Here is a 26,783-nt window from a genome sequence, read left to right on the forward strand (position 1 = left end):
TTGAACTCACATTTGCCTTTTGCAAATTAACCTTTCTTACTAAATGAACATAAAATAAAACACTGGTATTGTGCTTCTATACACATATGCTGGTATGACAAAATGTTAGCAAACTCAACTACCCTTAATTGTTATTAAATATTGAGACAGTATTATGAGACACAGGGTCATTACATGATTAATGAGTAATAATAACAAATAATTATTCATTATCTGAAATGTTAAATGAAGATCAATACCCATAGTGGTTAGATTAAAAGGTTCATAGCATTTGAACCATAGGGATCTTCTGATCTCAAAAGCACATGAACCAGGGGAAATCTGTTGCATTTAGTATAATTAGTTCATTATGGATGACCTAAGAACCAGGTCCAAAATCTTTGTACAAACTGGAAAGCATTCAGGTTTATAGATACCTGAAGCAATGTAAGTTTTTAACCACTTGGAGGGAAAAGTATTTGCTTATGGCATGAACACACATTCACACCTGTTGCTGGAACAGTTTACAGTAACGGAACTAGTTTATCACAATAACTGTTAATACTTTATTCCCTATTCTGCTAATCCCATTTTCTGTTTTATTTTAACTGACTGCAAGATCTCTGCAAAGTTTAGAGCCCTGTTGGGCTTTAAAGCTTTAGGTCAGTTTTCAGCATTTTTATAAGTACAGTCACATGGTGTCGATTATTCTAAGAATCTGTTGGAAACCACTTCAGTTCGGCCCAGCACTGACCTGTTCTGAAGTAGAGTCAATGGAAAGGTTTTGATGAAGAAAGAGATAATGTCTTGATAATAGAATCATAGAATCATCAAGGTTGGAAGAGACCTTTAATATCATACAATCCAATCCAATCCAGCACTACCACTGTAACCCCTAAACCACTAAACCAGATCACCTAGTGCCAGATCCAGACACTTCTTAAACACCTCCAGGGGTGGTGACTCCACCACCTCCCCGGGCAACTGATTCCAATGCCTGACCACCCTAACAGTGAAAAATCTTTTTCTAATATCTAATCTGAATCTCCCTTGTCTCACTTTAAGGCCTTTTCCTCTTGTCCTCTCGCTGCAGGCATGGTAGAGGAAAGCAGCCCCCACCTCACCACAATCTCCTTTTAGGGAGCTGTAGAGAGCAATGAGGTCCCCCTGAGCCTCCTCAAGACTAAACCAACCCAGCTCCCTCAGCCATTCCTCCTAAGACATGTTCTCTAGTCCTTTCATGAACCTTGTTGCTATTCGCTGGACACACTCCATGTCCTTTTTAAAGCTGAGGAGCCCAGAACCGGACATAGTACTTGAGGTGTGGCCTCACCACTGCTGAGTACAGGGGAAGAATCATTTCCTAGTCCTGCTGGCTATTCTATTCCTGATGTATTCCAGGATGCCACCAACCCTCTTGGCCACTTTGGTACACTCTGGCTCATGTTCAGCTGGCTGTCAACCAGCACTGCCAGCTCCTTTTCCACTGGGCTGCTTTCCATCCACTCTGACTCCAGCCTGTAGCACTGCATGAGGTTGTTGTGGACAAAGTGTAAGACCCAGCACTTGGACTTGTTGAACCTCATGACATTTGGATCAATGAGCTAAGGGATCTCTTTAAAACCTACAGTTATTAAGGTGGAGGCAACTTTTTTCCACTCTGGACCAAAAATTCTTTCAACCTAAATTTTTATGGAGCTCTTGAAGGAGGTGGCATGGCTCAGTTTCATTTTAACTATGGGCCTGTTGTGGCTCATAGCACAGTTCACAGCAGCTCAGTTGACCTCCAAATCACTGATTTGAAATTTAAGCAGACTTCAAGTTAAGCCTCTAAATTACACAGATGAAATTTTTTGAAAAGAGGGGTATACTCCCCTGTTACAATTTCTGTTCTAGCTCATCCTCTGAACCTCTCCGGGGTTCCAGGTTGTAGGAAAGACCCAATGATCCTCCTGCTCCTGCTCCTGCTCCTGGGTTTGCATTGCTGAGTGCTGCCTTACCTTTAGTAGTGATTCCTAATCTATCCCTCTCATTCCCTGGTCTCCAAGGTCCTCTGGCCTCCTTGCATGTGTATTACCTGCTGTGTATGAGATGTGCTACCCCTGCCAGCTATAGCATTCATCTTACCCAGTGTATCAAAACACAGATTTTTATCTATGAAGGATTATTAAATATGTTCCCCAGGGTGGCATGAACCCAATGCAACACACTGTTTTGGAGGATATTGAATTTATTTCCCATGATGGAAAAGGTCTTATATCTCACCTGGGGTTTTATGCTACCACTGTACCCCAGACTGATGAGGTCATTTCTTTAAGAAGAATCTCATGGCAAGAACACTTGAAATAAAAGAAATGAAAGTGTTTTTTAAGAGCAATAACATTTTAATTCAACCATTTAAGTCTAATGTTCCCAGCATGGAGACCCTCATCCCAGACTTCTACTAAAGTCAGCTGGGGAGGTTCATTTGTAGAATACAAACCCCCAATCATATCTTAACATAAATCATATGATTTAGTTTTCATGGAGGAGAAAAACTGTGATAGAAGACCTTGCTTTGCTTTTTCTTATGAAGTGGGCGAATGTGATGAGAGTTATCTGACATTCAGTAATTGAAGTACTACGTCACCACTGATGAATAGATCCTTTACCAGTGCATAAAAATGCAGCCCACCTGTTATTCCACAGCCTTGGTGTGGTTCCATTCATTTCCTTAATGTCCAAGTCAGAGAAATGGGACTTTGTGGACTGATAAAAATCTAATAAGGAATAACTGGGCAGGTTCTGGCTACAGACAGCATAACCCTACAGCCAAGAATATTAAGTATCCCTGTGCTTTATATGCAGCAGTTTAATACCCCCCCCCCCATATTTCCTTTTAGTAGTCTTAATTGGCCTTAAAATCAAGGTACCCAAATTGACGAGCCTCTTGTGAAATGCCTGGCCTACATTTTTTTGCAGCAAAAATACCAAAAAGTTCTCTGCATGTTCTCAAAGTACTGTACAACTGGTTAGTATCTTCAGCATCAGTCTATCTGCTGATTAAAGGTCCTGTGCTGAGAAATTCCCTTCTCCCCACAGATGTATTTTACAATATTTAGCACTCAGTGCTTTACACTATCAAAGCATTGTATGCATGCTATCTAATATCTCCTAATTAACCCATACATCTCCTATTAAAAAAAGCATCTAAAATTAATGTCATACGGTCCCGCTGGCTTTTGTACAACACATGCAAAGGCAGCTTTGGGGTTTTACAAGAAACGCGGGTAAGCTGAGATTCCTTTCTGAAATCTGACAAACACATACTCATATCTGACTTTGAACAGAGAGGAAATGAACAACGATGCAAATTGGACCTTCACAATTATAGATCTGCGACTGAATGTGCACACAAACACCAGCACGGGCAAGGGCTTCAGAGCCAACAGTTTTGGTCCCTTAATGAGGAGCACATCAATTGCACGGGTTTCCCACAGACTTTGCTCCCAAGTTCCATAGAATGCATGAGAAACAAGTAAAGTCTGTCGTTTTGGTATCCATCAAAGCTCTCTTCCATGTGAGGAAGTGGCTAATTTGTCATTTCACACTCAGAAAGGCGTGAAAGGCAAAACGGAGGGAGGTTAGATGGAAGAGGGAGGGCTGTGACTCATATGAGGAGACAGTAGGCCTGATTTTGAGCTTGTGTTTGTTGCTGCATATCAGGAATAAAATCAATTAAATCATATTGATGTAAAGTAGACAAGAATGAGGCCAGTGTTTCTTACGTAGGTGGAAAAATTTACATTATTAAACCCAAAACACAAACCAAGGAACAAGGAACAATTTACAAATGAAGTTATGTCATATAGCAAATTTCTAACTTACAAGTTTTATTTACACATGGACATCTCTTATTTAATTATAATAAAAGTATTAATTCCAACAATGCAAATTTTCAACTTAAAATACATAGGACCTTTGAGAGAAAATCCCAAAGAATACACACATCTGAGGAATGTCAGCTCTGTGTTAAGAGCACTGGTCTCAGCAACTAAATATTTTCCCTCATCGTCTTTCATTTTAGCCTTGTTGTTGTCTTTTAATTTTCTTTTCCTCTGTATAAAACAAAGCCAGCAAAGGGCCAGAGAAACAGTCAGAGTCAGACGTTTTGAGACATAGGAGAGGTGCAGGCAGGAATCCCATTATTTGTTAATAGGATTTGTGCACATACCTCCCATGGACCACTTAGGAAATTTACTCCCAAACATCTCGGTGGCAATTTCAATTAGAGTCAACATTTCATTTCAGCAGATGGACTGCAAACTGGTGGCTACTCAAACTCTAATGAGTAATGCTCGATAATTCCCCTCTCTTAAACCATGATTATGCTTTCACTTTTTTATGGGGAGAATGAATACTGTCCCTAAGCCAAAACTTAATTTGATTTTTTGCTGTGCCTCTGTGCTAGCAAAGCTCACCCATGTGCCTGTATAGGAGCCCAGTGGGTAAATTATAGGGTATTTTTGCAGATCTGTCACACATTTCTACCATGCTTCTTATTTAGAAAAATGCCAAAGGACTGGAAATACATCTGCCCTCCCCTGAAATGCAGCCCCCTCTGGGGTGGAACGTGGCAGCAAATATTAACATGAGAACACAGACACTAAATCCTATGTGAAAATTATGCAGGAAGTACAGAACACAGCTCACGCAGCCACAGGCTACCCAGGAATTAGCTAAAAGTGTACATCTTTTCTAATGAATACATTTGAAATTATTGCCTGGTGTGTGGTACTCCAATAAGGAACATCTCATTTGGTACTGAATCCCATTGTACAGTCTCACACAGATTAATAGTGGTGGCAAGTTTTCTGATTTCAATAAGCAGTACTAATTCATAGGCAAGATGCACAAAACCAGAACACAGTATTTTTTTTTCTCACGGAAAATGTCCTTTCTTTAAATAGCATTTACAAACTACGTCGATGGTGGCCTGGCTGGCTCATGGTGCCTTCGGTTTCGTTTTTTTTTCATCTCCTGCACATGCTTCCATTTGGCACCACCTTTGTTCCGCTGCCGCCGCTTCTCCCGGTGCCACATCTGTTCACAGTATTCATCCAGGCTGAAGCTGGGGCTGCTGACGAGCTGGATGTAGTCCTTGTACCTCAGCCGGGACTCCGTCAGCAAATCCCTCACCCGGCCCTCCTCATCCTCAGTTTTCTGAGTGCTTTCCATTTGTCCATTCTCAATGACATTTAGATTCAGCTTCACGATGGTATGGATGAAGGTGTGCTCCTGGGCTTTGCAAAAATAGGCTCCAGCGTCCCTTCTTTGCAAGCTGCGGATCAGCAGCCCATGCTCTGTTTTAATGATCCTTTCATCAGCCTTCAGCTGTGGGGTTGGACAGAAAAGAGCACAATAGATGAGTGTCATTGTCAAAACAAGAATGTCAGTGCTATGCTGAGAGGGAGGGAAGGCTCGTCTGGCACACAGCATGGGCTGTCCCTAAGGAGCCAGTACCTGACAGACCTGTGCAGCTGGGACAGACACCAGGAGTTCCTTTCAAGGTCTGAGTTCTGTTCCTAACTATAGCATCTGGATCATGGACATTCAGCATGCAGTAGCAAAAGACATATGCTGTACAGCTGACAGGACAGACAGTAATACTCATCACACCACAGTGCAGTGAGCAAGGCTGCATTCTCCAAGGAAGGGCAGCTATTTACTGCCACAAATTCTATTAATTTTTTAACTGCTCCTTTTGAGGGACCTGTAATACACCCAAAATACCATCATGCTTATATATATCTGGAGTGCTGAGGCCCTGTTACAATGAATATGAGTACTTTTACTGATTTTTAAAGTGAAATGCTATGATTCTGATCTTCAACCAGGTTTTGCAAAAGAAAGTTAATCCCAGCTTTGACTCACTTAGTTGTGATTAAAAGCAGGCAATGAAGTTGGATGGACACAACCAAGTACAGTTCTTTTATTTTTAAGATCTGTGAGGAATAATAGAAAAATAATAAGAAAAGAAGAATAAGAGAAAAACAAGAACAAAAAAAAAAAGCAAAGAAAAGAATAAGATTGCAAGTGAGAACTGAAGTCTGTCAGCATGGAGCTGTAATTTCATTTACAAATGGAAATATTTAAAAAAAAATACAGGATCTCATATGTTAAAAATAAGGTGCACCTTAAGACTAATAACAGTCAGGTAAGTTACATATCTGGTGATCTGCAACTGATTTCCAAAAAAACCTAAGCCAAAAAATAGCACCCCCCCAAAAAAAAAAAAAAAAACACAAACCAAAGCAAAACAAAACAAAACAAAAAAAAAACCAGGATGGGGCACTGGGCACTTAAGTATTTCGGCAGCTGGGAAACATAGAAGGTAAATGATTTGCCAAAGACCATATAAAGATTAGTAGCAGAGAGGTAGCAGTAGAAACCAGAACCTTAACTCCCAATTTCCAACACCAGCATTTCCTTTGAAAACGATCCCGGTCTAGTCCAAAGCTGTTCCCTCCCAGGCGTGCTGTGTTCTGCTGCCACACAGAGGCTGCAGCACAACCAGCACCCACGGACCTGGAGGGCAGCCTCAGCACTGCTGGTGGCACCAGTAGCATGGAGAAAAACTTCAGCTCAAGACTGAGTAGTGGGTTTAAGAAGGGAGTTGTGGAGGCAGAGAGAACCAACACAGAATCTGGAAAATTTCCCAGAGTGCACATCTGACCCTCTAGTAAACTTCAGAGGATGAAGATCAGGCAGGCATAAAGATGACTAAATTAGATTTATTCACAGTGGGTAAGCTACACAGTGTTTCTTTATGTAAAAAATCTGCACATGATTCCCTCTGCTACTCCATGGGAAAAAATTTATACATACATATGATTCTCCATCTGTTATGATTCTAACTCACAAGTACTTTATCATAATAGAGTCTCTTGGAGCAAAGAGATGGATGAGTTGACCTTCTAGGGCTTTTAGCTTTACCCTCTTCTAAGTTTCTATGACAATTACTTTGGAAAGATTAAAATATATGAGAGACCACATCAAGATCATCAGAAAAAAGCAATACACATAGATATAATATATCCAGAGAGAGAAACAGAGAGAAAGACTTTTTCTTCCTACTGTTTCAGCTTTAACAGTTTTCAATAACATACAGATTAGACAGGTATGTAGGTAAGTAGGTGTGCAAGTAGATGGATAGATAAATATATGGATGGATGGGTGGATGGATGGATGGATGGATGGATGGATGGATATAGGCCTATGTACTGCTGGTGATACAACTGCAGCAGAGACAAGAAGCCTGGTCAGATCATGGCTCTGACTGCCTGTTTCTGTGGCCAAATATTTTTTTGGTTCCTGCCTTCAGTTGACAGTTTTGGGTCAACCCAGAACTTTAATTTCGTTGTTTGTAAACTGTATATAAGTCTGCCTACTTGGCACCAGGAGGGTGAAATCATACAAATTTCAGGAAATTCCTGGAAAATCGATTGTCCTGACAACAGGTGCTACATGACAAAAGCTACTTCTGATTTATCACACTGAGTTTAAACCAGAGAAATCGTGGTAAAGCCAGAAGCACATGCACAGAAGATAGCAGAGAGGCAGACTAGAAGAGGTCATGCTTCCATCTGCAGAACCCATAGCATAGGGCACTAGTCCTCAATTTAGTCAGCTGGTGACACTTCAGTCTAAGTAAATGTACCTTTTCTACTGTAAAAACAGGAGCATAAAATGTATAAATTAATCCACAAATAAGGAGATATAGGCCGAAATATGTCTAGGACAGATGTTTCCTTGTGGTGCTGTGGTTCACAGGGAAATGCAGGAACAGGGGCCAGGTGGAAGTGCTTGGAAGCCTGGCTGTTGCAATACGACAAGGAAATCCCTCCTTCTTCTGCCCAGGCTTCATGTCAACATGAAGACCCAAGTTTGAGAAATTTAGGAAAAAGCATGGGAAGCAGCAAACTTCCAGACATTTGGGTTTCATAAAGCACTGTGCAAAGCCCAAGTTCCCACATTGTCTGAGTGAAAACAGGACTGATCTCTTTGAGCTTGAGGCTTGATGCAATCGCAGCAGTAGCATCTGCCTGTTGGTGGCTCTGCCAGTATTGTAGTCTAGAGCGTCTTGACAGCTGTGTACCTCCTACACTTGGAAGATCTCCAGCTGGCTGCTTTGGCTGGCTGGGTGCCAGTCCAAAGTGCCCTCACTAGGGCCTCATCTATTTTCAGTGAAAGAAAGGCAGAATAATGGCAGATCTAGACTTGAAAAGATCACTGGACCCCCAAGTCCAGCACCCTGTTACTCACAACTATTTACCATTTGTGTAGCAGCCGACACTTTCTAGTCATAAATGTGTTGACTGATGGATCTGTCCCCCATATGCCTTGGGATACTGCAGAGAAAGCTAACACTCTAAATTGGTTGTGTCCCTTAATCCCAGCCCAACATGACTCCTATTTTTAATGAAGCAGTGTTCTTAAACAATGTCCTGTGTTAACCTTGGATATTGATTTAGAGTGACTGTCACCTCCTCCTCTGTGCCTTCATTGTTCATTCCTTTCTTATCCTCTGGCAGGATAAAATTATGGCTCTGATTTCACACATATTGAGCAACACTTCATTACTGCTTTCCCCCCTCACTTCTCATTTTGGTATCCTGTTTATGTTGTTTTACCCATAGGTTCAGAACTCCTCCTGTCTTTCCTCTCTACTTTCTCCCCACAGGGCTCTGGAGTTTCATAAACACCTGGCATTTCATTACTTGGTAGTAGATCTTTAACCTTTCACTTGACTGCCTAATGTGGTCTTTGGTTGCTGACCTATAGATGTAAAACATATTTCATTAAATTTTGAGGAGAGTGAAAAAACTAGTTAGATAAAAGACATCATTTTGTTTTGGTCAGCTGTGGATTCACTGTTTCATCCCCCTCCATCTCAAAATCAGTAAATCTTCTAAAATATTTGTAAATAGGTTTTAACAATTCAAAAGTACAAAGGCTTTAATTCATAAAAGCTTGCTGACACGTGCCTAAATGTGAGCATATAATAAAACTCAAACATGAGAGACAGTGTTGTTCCATAGGTAACACATTATAAACCACAAAAAAATGAATCAATTGATTACCATTAGCTTTCTTTTCTTAGAGAAGTATGAGCAGATTTTTTGACAATATTGTATCAACAAATTGTACTTTTCATTCTTCATGATAAGCACATAAGTTTGTCAAAGATTACACTACCTGAATTGTGGCACACACCATAGATACTGTCAATATCAGACAAATCTAACACTTGATTTTCACAACCTGAGTTTAACAATGGAGATAAAAATAGGCATTGCCAATAATGATGGCAAATCTTTAAACCATCAGTAAGTTGGAAAACAACTAAGGATTTGAAAGTGCTGTGGCACCAGGTTAGGTCAATGCTTTTTGTCCTTTGCTAATGATGTGTTTAGATAGCCCCCTCTTTACAAATAATTCACATGTCAACTCTTTCACAGTTAAAACACTGCACCTGTCTGGGAGAAGAAAGTGGCTTCAAAGCCTGCCTTCCCTCATTAATCACTATGTGAAAAAATGTTAGAGGTAAAGCTGGACTAATCATGGGTTAGCTGCAACCCCTGAACAAATTGAGAGGGTGAGAAAAGAAAATGAGGAACATTTGCTGAGAATTCACATTCATCTTTGTTTTTCTATTGTTCTCTTCTTCATCCTCATCATTTGACTGGAAATAAAGATCACTCTAGGGTTTTTTCTGACATTACTGTTACAAATGACTTTGTTTCTTTTGTATGGGAAAATAATCATTTAGCTCCAACACAGCTGTAGAGTTAATTTCTTTTTTTTTTTCTTTTTCTTTATCTTTTTTTTTTTAAACATCTTTTTTTATTTACCAACAGCCTCAGGAAAAATGAAGAACGTGTTGCTGGTACAATGTCATTATGAAAATGCATGATTCCAATTAGTTTCAAGGTGAAGCTTTTTCTGAGACTAAACTTTAATCTCCTACCCCCATAATATATCCAAATCAAACTAGAAATGTCACATGCTATATCTCAGTTCAGAATTACTTCTTTTTCCATGAAACTGTAAAAAATATTAGTCTTACTTAAGAAACTCAAGGTATTAGAAAAAAAAAAAAAAAGCCAGTGAGTTATATAATAAAATAAAAGGATGAAAGCATGAGAGCTATAAGTAGTTCTTAGGCTGCAGAATGAATCTCTTTTTTTATTCCCATTCTCTTGAGCTCCTTCTCATTGACCTAAGGATTCGAACACTGAATTACCTTCCCCTGACAGAAGGTACTACTAGTAATTCATTCCTTGCTGTATGCCCTCTACCTTACTCAGCAATCATCCAAATCTTAGATTTCAAGGCTGGCACTGAATCTGTGGCCAGATGTTTGTAACAAAGGAAGTCACTGTCATGACGCAAAAAACCTCCAGACACAAAAAGATATGGAAACTTCTGTCTTGGATAAACTGAAAGAACTGCCTAAAATGTGGGAGGAAACAACATCTCTTTACTCCGATGGGGACGCGAGGTCACAATGTTGCATCTTGCAAAATGGCCTGTCCAAAAGTGAGTCAAACTCTTCTATCTACCAAAACATCAGATGGTCATTAAGTTGGAAAACACAGCCTGGACTGTGGGAAAGGAACATGGAAAGGGTGAGAACTGCTGAAGAAGAAACCGGAATGTCCTCACGCATTTTGGTGGATTTATTTTCACCCCCAGTTATGACTAGAGCAGGAAGAAGAGAGTTAAAAGTGATCTGCACCTATTCTGTCACTTTAGACCATATGGTTTGTTCTGTGCCCTGCCAGGGGAGGTGGAAGCTTGGTAGATCTGGAGCCACAAGAGACTCAGTGTGAAGTGCAGCCTAAAGCTGAGGAACTAATGTTTTTCAGAGCTGTGAGGCACCAAAACTAATGACTTTATAGGGAGCCATGCATTTGGTTTTTGCAGTCCCGACACCTATTATATACATAAAATAACACAGGAATTTTTTTGAGAAATAAATAGTATCTGTTTTAAGCTTCAGAGAGCTTCAGCAGTTTAAGATATTATGAACAGATGACGTCCCCAGAGTTTTTTATGAACTCCAGGCACTGAAACACTCTCCGTCATCTCAGTGACTAACCCTGCACGCACAGGAACAAACATGATCAATTGCGTGAGCAACACTAACCACAAAAGCACTAGATATTTGACTCCTGACCTTAAAACGGCCTTAAACTACAGGGAAATGTACTCCCACTGGCAGGAAAATGACCTGGTGACAGCTTCTGTACCACAGGAGATCCTGTCCCTCCCCACAGGTTGCTCTGCCTGGAAGTTACATTCTGAACCGTGACCTTAAGGGTGAAATGTCGGGGACATCCTGCTGGGCCGAACGCTTCCCATCTAGTCTGGATTTTGCCCTTTTCCTTCCCTCAGGAAGCTGCAGTGCATGTCTGGGACAGTGCAAAGCCATCTATTTGTAAAGCCAAGTTTAAAGACTTGCTGAGACATTACAGTTCCAGCCCTGGAACTAAAAGTCCGTAACCTAAGTTCCAGGTGCATGGAGTCATTTGCAAAGCATGGTATCGTCATCACAATAACTTACACAGCAAAGACATGCATTAAAAGAATGTACAGTGTTATTTGAGAAATCTGCTGCAGGAAGGGAGAGAGAGAGAGCAGAAAATATAATTGTAATGGGAAAAGTTCTGGTAAGGCATTGGTTGAGCAAAGATCAAGTTATACATTAAATACGACCACACTGTTTCTGTCACATATGGTATTTTTGTCAAACTGAAGTACTTTGAAAAGAAAGTCAATGACTCTGATCTTTGGATTTGCTAGGAAGGCCTCCAGTTAGGCTTTTATACCGATGAACTCATTTTCACTGATAAGTTGTTAGAAAAACCTCAGTTTATAGATCCTCAATTTATAGATCCTCAAATTATCAAGCGATTAACATTTAACCACTTAACCCTTATTCCATCAAACAGAAAGAGAGAGAGCGTTCAGCATCTCTACAGACGTGGTCATTTAGACACCCCCATAAGAAATTAGGAATTTAACTTTAGGCATTTGAAAATATGTAATTTATAGAATAACATTTATCTTAAAAAGTAAACCAAAACCTTTTTTTATTCCTTCTAAAAATGGTATCTCCCAATATTATATGTGCAAGCTGAGTTTGTTGAGGAGTTCAAATTCTTAAGACCCTGAAACTAACATAGGTCAAAATTGTTACTATTAGAATTTTCAGGCCCTAAATCTTTGTTTGTGAAGCCTAGCCATGATGATGATAGATAGAGAATTTTCAGGCAAGATTCAAACAAAACTAACAGCTATACACTGTCTTTAAGTGACATGACCCTCTAATCATCAATGTGTGCCTATGCATATCTATGGGCTGTTATCTTCAGACTGTAAAAGAAGCCCCCAAAAAATAAACACTCCACAACAAATAAAATCACCCCAAGGAGCTGAAGAACACATGTTCCAGCTTCTATTTTATCACAGCTAGATCACAGAAGCACTGCTATGGGTTTAGGCACAATATTTGATAAAAAGGTATTTGCCTACTTTTACCATTTATAATGTAAGAAATCTGTGCAGATCTCTCCTTCAAAATTTCTTCTAAATTTGCCTCAAAGGTTAATCTAGCCTTTTAGCAAAGATTTACTTTTCTCATACAAACTGACGTCAGACTGTTTACACAGAGCAAGCCCAGTAAACACTGCTGTAGAAGGTTGCTAATGTGCAAAAATTAATGCTGAGCACTTGCTGGAGCTTCAGATGCCCTCCCACATGTGCACACATTCCCCAACTCCCTCTCAATGTGCACATCCTTGGCATACTGGGTAGTCCTGCAGTGTTGAACATCACCATGCCTGAGTAACTGGCATTTGGATCAGAACGAGTAGAAGGGGCCAAGTCACTGCCATAACACTTTTGGAAATACAAAGTGTGGAAAAAAAAGTATAGCCTTAATTCAGGCGATGGTATATATGTTAGCCTGCCATAACTTTGTGCAAAAGTTGGCTTGATCTGCAGTTTGTTCTACAATCAAATAAGAAAGATTGTTGGAGCTTGGTTTCACAACCTTCAGAAGCCTATCTGAACCTGTGATTTATGAGAAAATCAACTGATAATATTTTTTTCCCTAAACTGACACAGATAAAACTTAGAGGCAGCCCTTAAAAAGAGGCTTTCAGGTCTCGAAAGTGTGATTTCTTATGATACGGAAATACTACATTCTTCATAGTGAACTGATTGCTTTATACAAAGTTTGTAGCTTTTGTTGAGAAGTTCAGGCACATGGTACAGTTGGAATATTATTTTAAAAAATTATTGAGTCTCCTCAAAACTTGACATAACTTCCCATTCAGAAAAAAAAAAATCAAACACACACAAGAAAAGAAAATACCAAAAAAACCCTACCCCACCCCGCCCCCACCCAAAAGTCAAAACCCTGTTAACTGTCTGCTTAAATTTACTTAAAAATGAGTCTTAAACACATGGTTAGAATTAAGCAAATGCTTTACTTGCTTCCCTGATCAAGTATGTAAGTGCATTTACAAACTGCTGCCTTAGGGAAGTGGAGCACAGTATAGGACAGTAAAGGTAAATCCATTACAGAAGAATGAATGCCCATAGGTCTTTAAATGCTGATACACTTCTGGTTGGGTATGAGCCATAATGGAGGTTAGACATGGTATTTCAAACCAGTAATCTTTTAATGTTTAATGCACCTGTGCCTATAAATTAATTAAGTTTGGTTGGTTTTTTTTTTCCCAGCAGAGGGAAAAAACTTTGCCAATCCGAAACACGTGTAAGAGAAGGGGAGTAAATTAAAAGTACTGCAGTATTATAGTCAGTATACAGACTTGTGGGTTCTTTTGTCTTATCTGGTGCAAAATCATAAGCATCTTGTATTCCTTAACTCTGGCTGTCTGTGCCAAGACATAACTGGGGTTGCAACTTTGAGGCAACTTCCATGAATCACATCTCACTCAGAGGTGATGCTTTCACAGGCACCTGCTCTGACCTGATCTCCCCAGCCTCTAGAAAGGACCAGCACATTTTCTGCACTCAGAAAGTCTCATAGGATGAATTATTATTGAGAGTGGAAGACCAGTTGTATGTTTGATAGTTTCTGTCATTTAAACTAATTTTTGTCTCAGATGAACATTTAACAAAAAAGCATATCTAGCACCTGGGACCGGTTCCTTTGAAAGGGCAGTTCATTTCCCTTCTCCTTCCCTGTTGCCATGGTTGCCATCACAGCAGGACTTGGCCTCAGACACAAAATCACTCATGTAAAAGAAAGGCTATGAAAACTCCTGAGGTTTGAAACTCACTCAAACCCAGTCCAAGCCAGTCCCAGCACACTGACCTTTTGGGCATGTCAGAGGGCCCCTTTTTCACTAGCTCAGAGAGAAATCATCAGGAAATTGTGCAGGGGGGTATGCAGCGACCTGGAGGCTTCTCCAGGGCTCCTCCACCAGTGAGGACCCCAAACTTGCCTCCCAAAGGAATTAAGGGCCATCACAAGTCTCCCTGCTTTCTACTCCAGATGCAAGGTGCAATCCTTAACCTGACATCTCTGCATCAGAGCAGAGTGCTGTTTAAGAAAAATTCTCAGACTCCACTAACAAGTAAAAGAAATCAAATAAAAAGCTTTTTACCTCACAGATCATTCCTTCTCTGGGGAGAGATGGAGAGAAGCAGCAAGCCATACATGCAATTCTTAGCTACACTGCTTGACACAACAAGGGAATGCAATTAGACACTAAATGGAGCTGAGATTTTGTTGAAACATAGAGTTTTGAACATACGTTTACCTACAGAAGTAGTTGTGTTAATTACTGAACAAGCTGACTTTTTACCATTAATTAATATTTTCTTCCTTTTTCCTTTTTTTTTAATTGAATGAGCATGTAAGTTGAAATAAATATAGAAATCTGCTTCTGATACAGTACAAATGGCTTCCCTCTTCCCCACTGCATGCCCCAAATGGTGATAGCAGAATGCTATGTGATACCTAAGGTGAAGCAAGGAAAAGTAAAATGACTAATCCCAATAACTCCTGGCTTTCAGTGCTCAGCTGAATTCTCTGTAGAGGAAACCTGCCCTGATGACTATAACTTACCTCTTCTCGATGTTCTTCTCCAGAGCGCTGAATATACCACCTAATAGAGGCTTGTTGGGACTTAGGAATACATTCCAGAAAAGTTGAATTAAATTCAATGCCAAAAATCACCTTTTCATCAGCAGTTTCATGACTAATGCCTGGAAAGCAAACATGGTACAGGAGATTAACCCTGACCTGCTTTTTAAAGCAATGGGAAAATAGCCTGATTCAGAACAGATGCTATAAGAGTGAGTGAATTATAAAAAAGCAAAAGGAAACTTAACTTTTAGCTTAAACTATAACTATGAGGATTTAGAGGCAGCTGCTAACCTTCTTTCAGTGCAACTGGTTTTTAAAGAGGTCAATAAAATCTATATCATGAGCTTGCTCCATTTTAATGTTGGGGCTTTCACCTTTGAGGAATTTAAAATCTGACCTGTGTTTTTCCTTAAAGTAACGTAACTACTAAACCTGAGCTAAAGCTGCTAAAGTTAGACTGTATGGTCTCGTCTGTTCATCTCAAGCACTTTAAAGGAGTCACAGGGCTAAAGTAAACTGAAGTTTACCTTCCTCCAGTGTAATTTGAAATGCTCTGTAGTATGTTTCAGACCAAACACTGAAGGAGCCATGAGGAGATCTGGACTCCTTTCTTGTCTTCTGTAAATCTGAGCAAATAATTTCTAATCTCTGCATCTTCATTCCCCTTTTCAATCTGTCTTATCTATGTCTTATCCGCCTTAGTATCAGACTAAAGTTGTTTCTTATGCCCTGTGAATAACAGAAAGGAAGGTGACAGCAATGGTGTCTCCTAAGTCAAAAGTTAGCTCAACAGCAAAATGAATGCAGTTTTGGATTATGCTTTCAATATAATAAGTACCTATATGAGATCTATAGAAATTCAAGCTCTGCACGTTATTTAACTGTGCCACTGAGATTTCAGTAGAGTCAAACAACTTCATGCAGCCAATGAAGTCTCTGGGAGGGAATCTCACACACTGGAGCTCTAAATTTAAATAGGTTTGGGGGCCATAATGTTACTAATTATCGCAAGTGGCATAAAAAAGCCAAGAGCCTGGAGTGACACAGGTCAGCTTCACAGTTTTATGGCACACAGGAGTCATCTCCAGTTGGGTAAAATTGCCATTGGTGGCACTACTTTGGGCAAAGAATTAATACCAATTTCTGTGCTAAGTCCTTTTAGATTTGTCCAATAAAGCTAACTCTTCCAGTATCTCTTTATCCTTCCAGGAAAACGTGACATTGTCAGCATTTCTGTTAGGGTTTCTATAACCTTGAGCTTTGCACAGTCTCAGATACCAGTGTTTGGACAGCCATGACAAGAAGCAAGCGAAGAAATTCTGACCCTTGGGATGAACAGGAGTTTTGTCTTTGATGGAAATGAGATCTTACCCTGAATTTTTAACTATGTCTGCAAGCACACATGTATAGTCAGATCCCTCTAGACTGTGCAACAGACTTCAGGCTTTGATCCCATGGCAAGCAGCTCTGATTTCTGCACTGCCTCCCACTGAGGTCTGCAGCAGGCACCCAGCACCGCAGCGGCATGGAATAACCAGAGATCAATGGAAAGGAATGGCTTGTCCCAAAGCCAGTGTTCAACGTGGTGATACAATCAATACTGTTTTGTCTGGGTTGTTCACTTTAATAAGCAGTAGAAGAACCCCAGACAAAGCCATGCCTGGGTTTGAATGCTATTCATTTATTTTACGCTGCCGCAGAGTTTGCCGTGTAACCGCAGGGTTTCATACTGACAGTGCTCGCTGCAAGAGAAGGGCTGCGGATGCCAAAGGAGCAAGCCAGACCCTTTGGCATCTGAAAAGAGGGTGTGGGAAAGGGAGGGGAAAGCCAGCAGGGAGAAGGGGGGTAGGTTCTTGTTAATAACAGGAGTATTTAAGTAGCTGCGGGAAGGGGAAGGGGGTGGTTTGGCAGATGCAGCTGAGCCTTGGGACCTGTGTCAAGTGTCTGTGGCAGAAGGGGAGAAGATGGTGTGTTCCCCACTCACCCCTGTGGGTTTCCTTGTGGGATTAGCTGTCCTGTTTCTAGATGAAACATCACGCTCATCCCATTAGCTACTTTTAGGGATCTGTGTGATGTTTTGGTGTCAGGGGCACATCTCCCTGCCCTGTGTGAGTGCTAGGGAGGGTGACCCACAAGGGATGCAAGCATGCCGTCCCATGCTGGCTGTTGCTTACCAGCCCTGGATCTGCAAATTTAACTGTGGGAGGGGTAATGGATATCAAGTGTGGGAAAGGCAACTGTTCCGTTGAGCTCAGCAAGTTTTTGCAGACAGACACAGACCCTCATAGCAAACTCTGTTGCCTAAGTTACAAAAGAGCAAGAAAGGTGAAAAATACTCACTGTCTTCCACATCCCAACATTGTGCAACAGGGTCTCCATACTTAACATCTTGCCTTCTGGCTCGCCTATGGGAAGAGCATGCAAACTTGTAACACTTCAGACATAATTGCTGGAATTCAACAACAAAATATAGAGGAGCTCAACAGATGTGGACTTGCATTGCTCCCACCCTACTGCTGACAATTACAGTCTTAACTAAAACCAGCCTTACCCTCAAAGCAGCATGTGGCCTAGAGACATCAAGAGAAGAGCCTGTGATTTGGGAAAACCACTGGGAGGGGAAACAGAAAAACGAAAAGAAAAAAAATCTGCCTAAAATAAAGAGTGTGTAATACAGTGACAGAAAGAGTGTCTAAACCTGCTTTAGGAGCATAGGTCTCTTAGTTGGGTGGACTGTCTTGGAAATACCTAAAAACATCCTTAATATTAGAGATCATGAAAAAGATTTGAGGTTTAACAGGTGATATTCAAGACTGAGCTCAGGATTAGCCCAAGGTAATACTGACTAGTAAGTCAATTATTAAAATGAAGAGAGAAAAGCAGTCATTTTACTTTGTTAAAAAACAAATTACAAATCTGTTTATCTTTCATCTTTGTGTACAGAAAAACACAAGACAATGGTCTGAGAGGATCTACTCCCTTCCACAACTAATTTGCCTGCTAATCTCTATGTGTTACCTAAATTCAATCTGATTTACTTTCATTTCAGTGTAATAGCACTAAAAAAAAGAAGTAAGCTCTTCTTTTGTGTATGATTGTGTTTATCTTCCAAGAGCTACGAAAAAAGTTTTCATTTTAATTTTTCAGTAGGAAAATTGGAGATACAGGAAGGAACTGATTGTTTCCTCACAAGCAACAGCAGTGGGACCCCCTGTGTGCAGAGCAATGCCTCTGACAGAGAGCAGGTTCCCAAGTTTGACCTGTCCACTGTGCAAAACCTGTAGACATGCTGGAAGCACAGAAGGAAAATATTCAAGTAACTGATCTCCTGGAGGATTCCCAGGGCCAGTCAACCATCCTTTGTTTTGGAGCCACGGACTTTTGGTCTCCCCACCAAACTGCACATCTGTTAAAAAGCATGGACCATCAATCTCTGTGTCTCAGCCCACCTCAGACTTCAGCAAGCCTCATGTGTCACTAACTTTGCAGTGAGCCTGAACACTTGCTTTTCTCCTTTCATTTATGCTTCTCTGAATTTAGTTTGCTTTGGCTATGAGGGAAAACACATAAAGTTCCTTGACACCATAACCTATGAGTCATTAACTTCAATGGTTTGTCTAATTGCTCAGGACCCAGCCCTATGACCCTTAAGGTAGAAAGTGTCATTCCAGAGTCTGAGCTCAGACTTCAACCTCACTCACTGCAAGAATTACTGTCTGGAGGGTTTTGTCCAAAGGGGAATGAAGAGGCTGTGAACCCTTGTTGAGACAAGGGCTTTGTCCAAAGGGGAATGAAGAGGCTGAAGACTCTGGCTCCAGCTAAATCTCCCAAAAACTTCAAGAGACACATCTAGCAGCTTAGGCACTGAGCTGCTAGAGCCTGCACTGTGGTCTCCCTCTATCCAGATCCATGGTGCTCTCCCAGCTGGTGGGTACAGATAATTCAGATGAAGTTTCTTTCACTGTGGAAAGGCTGCTCCCAGTGTGGTCAAATCATGGGACTTAAATCTCTGTCTCCCTCTCATGGCTAGACCACAAATACAATTGTTCAGTTTGGTCAGGGAATTAAATGTATTTTATTATTGACCACTCTGGGATACTATGTTAAAGTCTGCTTTCTAACTACAGTGGTGTCCTATGAAAAAGTCAGAAGCTTAAGAGAGGCTCTCGCCTCTTGGGCAGAGTTAGCCACAACCTGGACCTCCATCTGAGCATCTCGTGCCTTAAGGCATTCAGCATAAAAAAAGGAAAGTGATGGATTTATGATGTTCGCTGCAGTAGCCAAGTTACTGTCACACACACTTAAACAAAGCTATGTTGTCTTCACAGCTCTTTGAGTAGAAATGTGAAACATGGCCAGAGTATGATCACATTTTAAGGTAAATGACATGCTAAGTAAGAAAAGCAACAAGTTATGAATTGGAACATCTGAAGTTCTTTCTAGCAGCAAGATCTTTTACAGCATGTTGAGTTTTTTTCTTACCTTTTAGAAGTGGGGGCATATCTGGAGCAAGAGTTTCCATCCCAGGCACAGTATGGGTCTCTGGCAAGGCAGCAGTCTGCACAAGCCTTCCCATACGTGTGACATCTGTGCAAAGAGAGCTGAACCAATCCATCCCTGGAACCAATGTACAATTGTTGCTGCAAATCAGGCAAAGCAAATTAATTAGGAGTGTTCTCCAAGTAGCCTGGTTAAAAAGTTCCCTTCTTCATTGTCACAGTTGCAGACTTTCAATCTTATCCCAAATTTTACAAAACAAGGGAGAATTCCCCATTACTATAAAATGTTTCTCAGGGTTCAATGTGAATTGGCCAGTCTCCCTCCATCTCTGACACAACAGAGCAGAGAGGAAAGGGGACTGCAGTCCTGGAAAGACACCAGCACTCAACACCCTTACACCTTTAGATTTGTGCTGTAATAAAAAAATCAGAAGTAAATAATGGAAAGAATGGTTTAATAACACATTTAAAAACAAGGGGCTGGATAGCCATGGTATTAAGAATCTGGAAACCAGGGGTGACCTTCTGTGAATAATACCTCATCTTCTGCTTCTGATCCTTAGGTAGGATGGGGATAATGTTACTCCCCTCTCCCCAAAGTGTGAGTGGATTGCCTGTTGAGACAAGGGTGGTCCAAGCTGGAACTGGCTCATGCAATACCTCCAGCTGGCCTGCCACCTTTTTTCAGGGGAGATGGGACCCAGCTGTGCTGTGCGTGCCTGAAAGGCAAAATACCTCCTTCCATGTGAGGGAGGCGTGTTGTGCCAGAGCTGCTCTGGCCACTGCTACAGGGCAGGGAGGGATGGCTCTGGTGTCACGCTGCTTTCCAAGCATGCACGTAGCTGTCATAGAGCTTGGAGCTGCCATAAAACCATTTCCCATCAGGAGATACCCTAATGGGACTGGCCCCTGCGCTGCCAGGGTTGGACCACCCAGATTTAGGCTACAATTTTAGAGGAGGGGGACTGGCTGTGTGCACACAACTTTTAGCACAGTGAGGCCCTGATTTCTCTCGACTACTAATAAAAATAAAAACAATAATAGTAATAATAGTTTATTACCAGGTTGTAAAGAGATAAGCATGTCTAGGGGCCGAAAAAAGAATGCACATTGACTTCACTCACAAATCCCACTACCATATGACTAAAGATTTGTTTCCCTGAATAATTACCAGCTTGGGTACACAAATTACTGTTTGTAAGCAAACATGAAATTAGGCAGGCAAACAAGTGCAAACATATCTGCTTCCTTCCAGATACATGTTAAGACCCATCCATGGAAAGCCTGGCCAGTAGGTAACAAGTGTCATCTGAAAATAAGTTTAGTATTCAGTGTACCACATATCCTCCAGTAATTAAACAAACTTGTGATTACCTGCTTCTGAGAAATCTCCATGGTTGAGATAAATGAAGGATGCTGAAAAATAAATTGGTAAGGTGTATTAGTTTTCAAATGCTCTGTTCTCAGTGAAAAAGAAGAACTTAGCGTACAAAAAGTGAATAAAATTACGGATTTGTTTGCTTGGTTTAAACAAATATGAAAAAGAAAAAAACAGAAAATCATGACTTTCATGGTTCCAAAAAGAACTCCCATAAATTTCCCCCACTGAAAGGAGGGAACTGGCTTTAATTCCTAGAGTTTGCTATCTACTCCACACTGGGCAATGAGCCGTCACATCAACTTTAGTTCTTATTAAGCACTATTTGAAAGGCTTAGATGCCATCTAAGGGATACATAGGCAGATCCTCTGCACCAGGATGTATTTCACTGCCATAAGAGACAGTGAAATTTTTTGCCAGTGACTGATGTAAGAACAGCACAAAGCTCAGGGTATTATCTAACACCAAACAGAAGATGATTAATCTAAGCCTATTGTTTAATACTAATGCAGTTTGAGGAAATAAGGCACCTTTTTTCTTCAGCCATTCACCCCCTTCAATTTTCCTGGATTCAAAAACAAAGAGGTAACACTTATAAATGTTACCAGTAAAAATGTGAAGGAATGTCTGCTGAATAGAAAAAAATAACATCTTTTTTGTTTTAAATATGATATGGCACATTTTCCCTTGATGTTATGTTTTAAGAATGCGTCAAATCGGTGCACATACTAGAACTGCTGATTCCTTGGCAGGCCACTGAGTAATCTTGGTATTTTCTGAGTAATATTTATAATTGGTGTCCAAAACAGCGGGAAGAAGACATACAGATCCTTTCAGTCAAAGTTTCATTATACACATGGCATATCAAAAGGCATATGGAGAAATGAACTCTGAAATAATTGTTAATGATCCTGCCCTTACACTTGGAAAAGTCTTTAAGTCCTAAATTCATTTATTCAGTATGGACAAAAATTTGGGCTAAGACCCTGTATAGCACATAGGATGTGAGAAAGTAATCAAAATGCCATGTGTGCAGACAAAAAGGTGAAAAGCAAGCTGAAAACTGAAGAACAGCTATATAGCATGAGAAGAAAGCAACACAAAGAATGAAGAAAAATCTGATAAATCAAAAAGAAAATCAGTAGGGAAGACAAAGGCCTCCAGTTTCCTGATGTATTGGCATGTTGACATCATCTCCCTCACCAGCACTGAAGCTAATCAGAAACTGTGTCTGTGCAACAGAGAGAATCTTGGGCCTTTTACAAGCTGTATTTATGAAGAAGGCATTGGTGTTAGCGGGGCTCCAGTTACACAATAACCAAATCAAAATGGTCAAAAATATGAGTCAGCCTTCACCATCAAATTAAAGCACATTGATAATCAAAACTAACTTTGGTATATTTTCCTTATGTTTTCAATTCCTAATGTTGCTATGTTAAAGACTTTCTCTGCACCTATGAAATTTTGTCTGTTTAAAAAAAAACCATAATTGTGCCTAGAATACTCCCATATCACTGTGGCTCATAGCAAATTTTACATTAAAAATAAAATACTACTAATAAAAACATTTGGGCTCAAAATAAGATTTCAGACTAGAACAAAATAGAATAAATGAGATTTTTCTCTAAGTCTGAAAAATCACGGTCTGTTTGGTTTTGGACATTTTTCAACTGACTTGCCCAAAGAATACCAAGGGGTTTAAAAATTTACATAGTGTCCCTCTGGAAACTTGAACTAGTTCCAGTAAACAAACAACCAGACAGACAAAGCCGATTTGGGCCATAAAGTCCCCTGAATAATATTTAATTGATGTTGTGGCTATTAATGCTTACCTTGAATATCTGCAGCTCTTCCAGGACCACCTCCTCCTTAGTCCACTTCTCCTTTGTGATACTCACAACTTTCAGGACTGTGCCTATGTCTGAAACAAATGTTCATCATGTAAAACCCACAGTCATGTTTCAATACGTATGGGCCACTCCATTTCATGTTGTGTGGATAAAGCTAATCCATCAGGGATGTAGCTTTCAAAGAACATCTATCCCTATTGCATCCACTGCTATCTACAGAGCTCTACACAGTACATTTATGGTTTTACTGTATGGCTGAGCCAAGACTGCTCCTGGCAGGGATGGTCTAATGCTCATGCTACACAAACACAGACAAACACGTCCATGCTGCCAGCTAGAATTTTATGCACATTTCCCTAAGCCACAATTGGGGCCCATCTGACCCCAAAAAGAGCCAGCTCAGGGAACTAAATTGGCAAAAATTATTTCCTCTTTTTTATAGAATTCTTTTGCTTCTCGTATAGCCCCTTAATCAGAAGAAAGTTTCATTTTAATGTGAAGAGTTAAGCAATGCACTTTTTTCATTTATCTTTTAATTTAAAGAAATATTTGAACAAGATCTCCATTAAGCATCAAAATCTTAATTTAATCATTACAGAAATTATTTCTTTGAAGTTAACTAGAGAATTTTTTTAAGTTAAATCTGTTAATCAATTTTAACCTGTATTCCTGTTTGGTGAAAAAATAATTTGCTCATTTCATGTCAGACCATTAGACATAACTGAACCTTGAATGGTCTTATAAAGAACTCAAAAAATGCTCAGGGGAAGTGGGCTGGGGGTGCTGGGATGTGGAAACGACACAGTGCAGCTTGGTCCTAAGCATTATGAATAGTACTGAAATTATGAAAAATAATACATTCTAATGGAAAGAATGAGACTTGCATTCTTGTTTTCTTAAACTACTGAAGATCATATTACCAATCAAAGCCAAAATTGTTTCAGTTTGCCTTATATATTAGAGCTTTTTTCAGTGTTTGTTTGCCATAATTGCCAAAGCCTGCATATGTCCAAGCTGGTTGTGTACATTCAAACGTATAATAAGCTACTGATCCACTGCTGCTCGAAATCTCCTGGGTTATGTGTTAACCCATATTCAGTCTCTCTGTGTAATATTTGGAATTTTATCTTTAAGTTCATTTTTTTCCTTATGACAAGTTTAAAGGAGAAAATAGAATAAAACTATGTACTTCTGGAAAAGAAAACTCACTTTTAAGGAAGGCACTGGAGAAAAATAAATATCTGCATATTATGGAGTGCCATCTAGTGACTGCATGGTACTTGCTGGCCTTGACACCTCTGAACCCAACTATTTACACTTGCAGACTTATATTAGTGCTGATCAGGAGCAGTTAACCTGGGAGTATTCAAGCTGCTGGTCCCTCATAATTTTACTCCTATGAAAAACTTTATAATGGAGGACAGCAAACATCTGAAAGCAACTTCGATAGCCAGTAAAAGATTTTGTACATTTTTACAAATGAACTCCTTTTTTCAGACAGCTAAATTTCAAATTACTTTTTCTCACTATTATCAGAAGAAAAGTAAGTTGTAGTGAGACCTCCCAAATCCTAGGCATTGCAGAGTTTGGGAATGGGTTCCCTTTTCTTCTTTGTTGACTGCATTAACTATTGCTTTCAGAAAGCAACAAGAATTTTACATCATCATGAATAAAGCTCATTCCCAGTCTTCTCAGTCAGAAGACGAGAAAACAGCACTGTGCTTTTCTCCTTTCTGACTCCACTGTACTGACTTGTGGGGATCATAGAGGGACTCTCACACTGTCTTTTTTTGGAAGACAGGAGTTGTGAAACATGTTTTGCTGAAAGACATACATGGTCCAAGAGAGAGGCTATCTATGCACTTGTGTGTGTGATAATGCAGCTGAGAAACTCGTGAAGGCTGAGACATTCCACACTTTAAAAGAGACAATTCTCTGGGACAATTCACTCCTTTCCCCAGATTACTTCAGAATACCCATACCTATCAAACTGTGCTATATGACACAAAATTTGCTCATAGGCCATATAAAATGCTATGTAACCCCACAGCACTGGGGCAGGATTCAAACTGAAATCTTAATTTCCCTGCAGCTCATAGCAGTAGTTCATCCACTGCACTTGAATAAACCCTGTCACCTTCATGTACCTAAGTTTCACCTTCTGTAAGATGGGGATAATGATAATGACCTCCTTAATAAAACACTCAGATCTACCAGTGAGAATTGCTTTATAAGACCTATATAGAATGAGAGTGAGAGAATGTCAAATTACGGATTAAGAACAAAAAATTCCAGTGGAGTAAAATTGTAGATTATTACTTCAGAAATGTAATGAATAGGTATATTAGTATTTCTTAGCACATCTTCTTGTTGGGTGGTTCATCCAGTGATTCTAAATTTAATTACTATGGTAAAACTAGACTTTTTCCTTCAGGCATATGTCTACTATAAAAATGCATATAGAAACATAATTATCCATAGAAAAACTGCAAAGCAGTCTTTTTCCCTGACAGAGTAGTTTAACCTCTCTCTGTTCAATCCTGGTTGTCATGTTTGGAGCTATCATGTTCTTAATTTATATCTTTAAAATTGCTTGAGTAGAATTGTTGCCTTAGGCTCAGTTTGAAATCTTTCTTAACTGTTCAGTGTCACATGAGATATAATGCTGAAGCATCACGCCACTACTAATAATGGGAAGTACTCCTTGAAGCCATTAAGGTTAATTTTTTTTCCTTTTAATTGTTTATTGATGTGCTTCCAGCAGGAATTGGAGCCAGAGTATCATGTAATGTAAAGACAGGTACTGAATGGTATTGGAGGATAAGAAAGTGTAGGTACTCTAACCCTTGACTGATTTATCACCTAGGCACCAGGAGGCAGGGGTTCAAATCCCAAATGTAATACTCCCTTCATTAGTCTAGTCAGCACTTGCATGAAGACCTGAAACAGAATCAGGTGCACCTAAATGTTTCCTGAAGCTGCGTGCCTAGGAAAAAGTTGTTAATCAACAGGTTTATTCAGGACCTGCTGTGCTAAAAGTGTTCCAAAAGGATGTGGCTTGTGTACATTGACAGTGGAAGTCTTCTCTCATACCTGTTCCCAGGAAGATAACATCATATTGCCCATCCTCTGCCATGACGTGATCCACCACAATCTGAGTCAGGCGATAGTCCACGTTGATCCGAGTGAACACCGGCGCTCCCGTCACTGGGTAAACGGATTTGTACATCAGTGGATGGCGTTTAATAAAGCTAATGACTTCGTCAGGGAAGTCTCTGGTAGACTTTATCAGTGGATCGTAGGTTTTGCTTGGACACTGAACGAAAGAGAGGGAACAAGAAGATGAGAGTAATTTAGGAAAGAAGTACAAATAGAAATCAAATTTTCCATGAGAAGATTTGTGAAACCAGCAAGAAATCAGATTTTTCAGTGATTTTTCTCATCCCAAAATAGCACTTGGTCACCAATATTTAATTTTTTTAAAGCATTGCTTTAAAACAGGAGAAATTCCCATGATGGGCTAAGTGTGTCCACAATGAATTCCACCTTCTCATTCCCAGCCACACTCACAGGCAAAATATCATGCTGTGCATTTTACAAAGACAAGGAGACTGAGACTGGAGGGAAGGAGACCTGTCATGCACGCGGTTAAATTTGCTACATGCTGGTCGAAGCAGTGCAAATACCAACATATGGGGCCGCCAACAGCAAGACTGGGGTGCCCTCCTGTGGCTGCCGTGGGATGAGCTCAAGTGTCTGAAGTGCAGCATCTCAAGGTTTTTCTGTTTTCAATATTTCTGCTCCTCTTTTCGTGGATGAATTTCTGCCCTGCTGATGCAGTGAGTCAGTGAGGAAGATTCTCTCTGGCGTGTCCTGATGTTGGAGTAACAGCTTGGTTTCTCCTGGG

At 40.2% G+C, this 26,783-nt stretch overlaps 1 protein-coding gene across 4 annotated transcripts in view; it reads right to left on the bottom strand.

Moving 5' to 3' along the window:
* Positions 1–2,342: 2,342 nt before the first annotated feature.
* Positions 2,343–26,783, bottom strand: part of SEMA3D (semaphorin 3D) — a 138,310-nt gene continuing 113,869 nt past the window's right edge. For all 4 annotated transcript variants that reach the window (XM_017807825.1, XM_017807826.1, XM_017807828.1 and 1 more), the window contains exons 12-18: positions 25,970–26,192; positions 22,859–22,947; positions 21,022–21,063; positions 19,631–19,788; positions 17,489–17,553; positions 15,128–15,267; positions 2,343–5,352 (exon numbers count right to left, since the gene is read on the bottom strand). In XM_017807825.1, the coding sequence (XP_017663314.1) occupies positions 4,939–5,352; positions 15,128–15,267; positions 17,489–17,553; positions 19,631–19,788; positions 21,022–21,063; positions 22,859–22,947; positions 25,970–26,192 (1,131 nt within the window). In that variant the 3' untranslated portion in view covers positions 2,343–4,938. The remainder of the gene's footprint in view (positions 5,353–15,127; positions 15,268–17,488; positions 17,554–19,630; positions 19,789–21,021; positions 21,064–22,858; positions 22,948–25,969; positions 26,193–26,783) is intronic.

This window comes from Lepidothrix coronata, unplaced genomic scaffold, assembly GCF_001604755.1.
Source record: "Lepidothrix coronata isolate B3197 unplaced genomic scaffold, Lepidothrix_coronata-1.0 Scaffold20, whole genome shotgun sequence".
Lineage (NCBI taxonomy): Eukaryota > Metazoa > Chordata > Aves > Passeriformes > Pipridae > Lepidothrix > Lepidothrix coronata.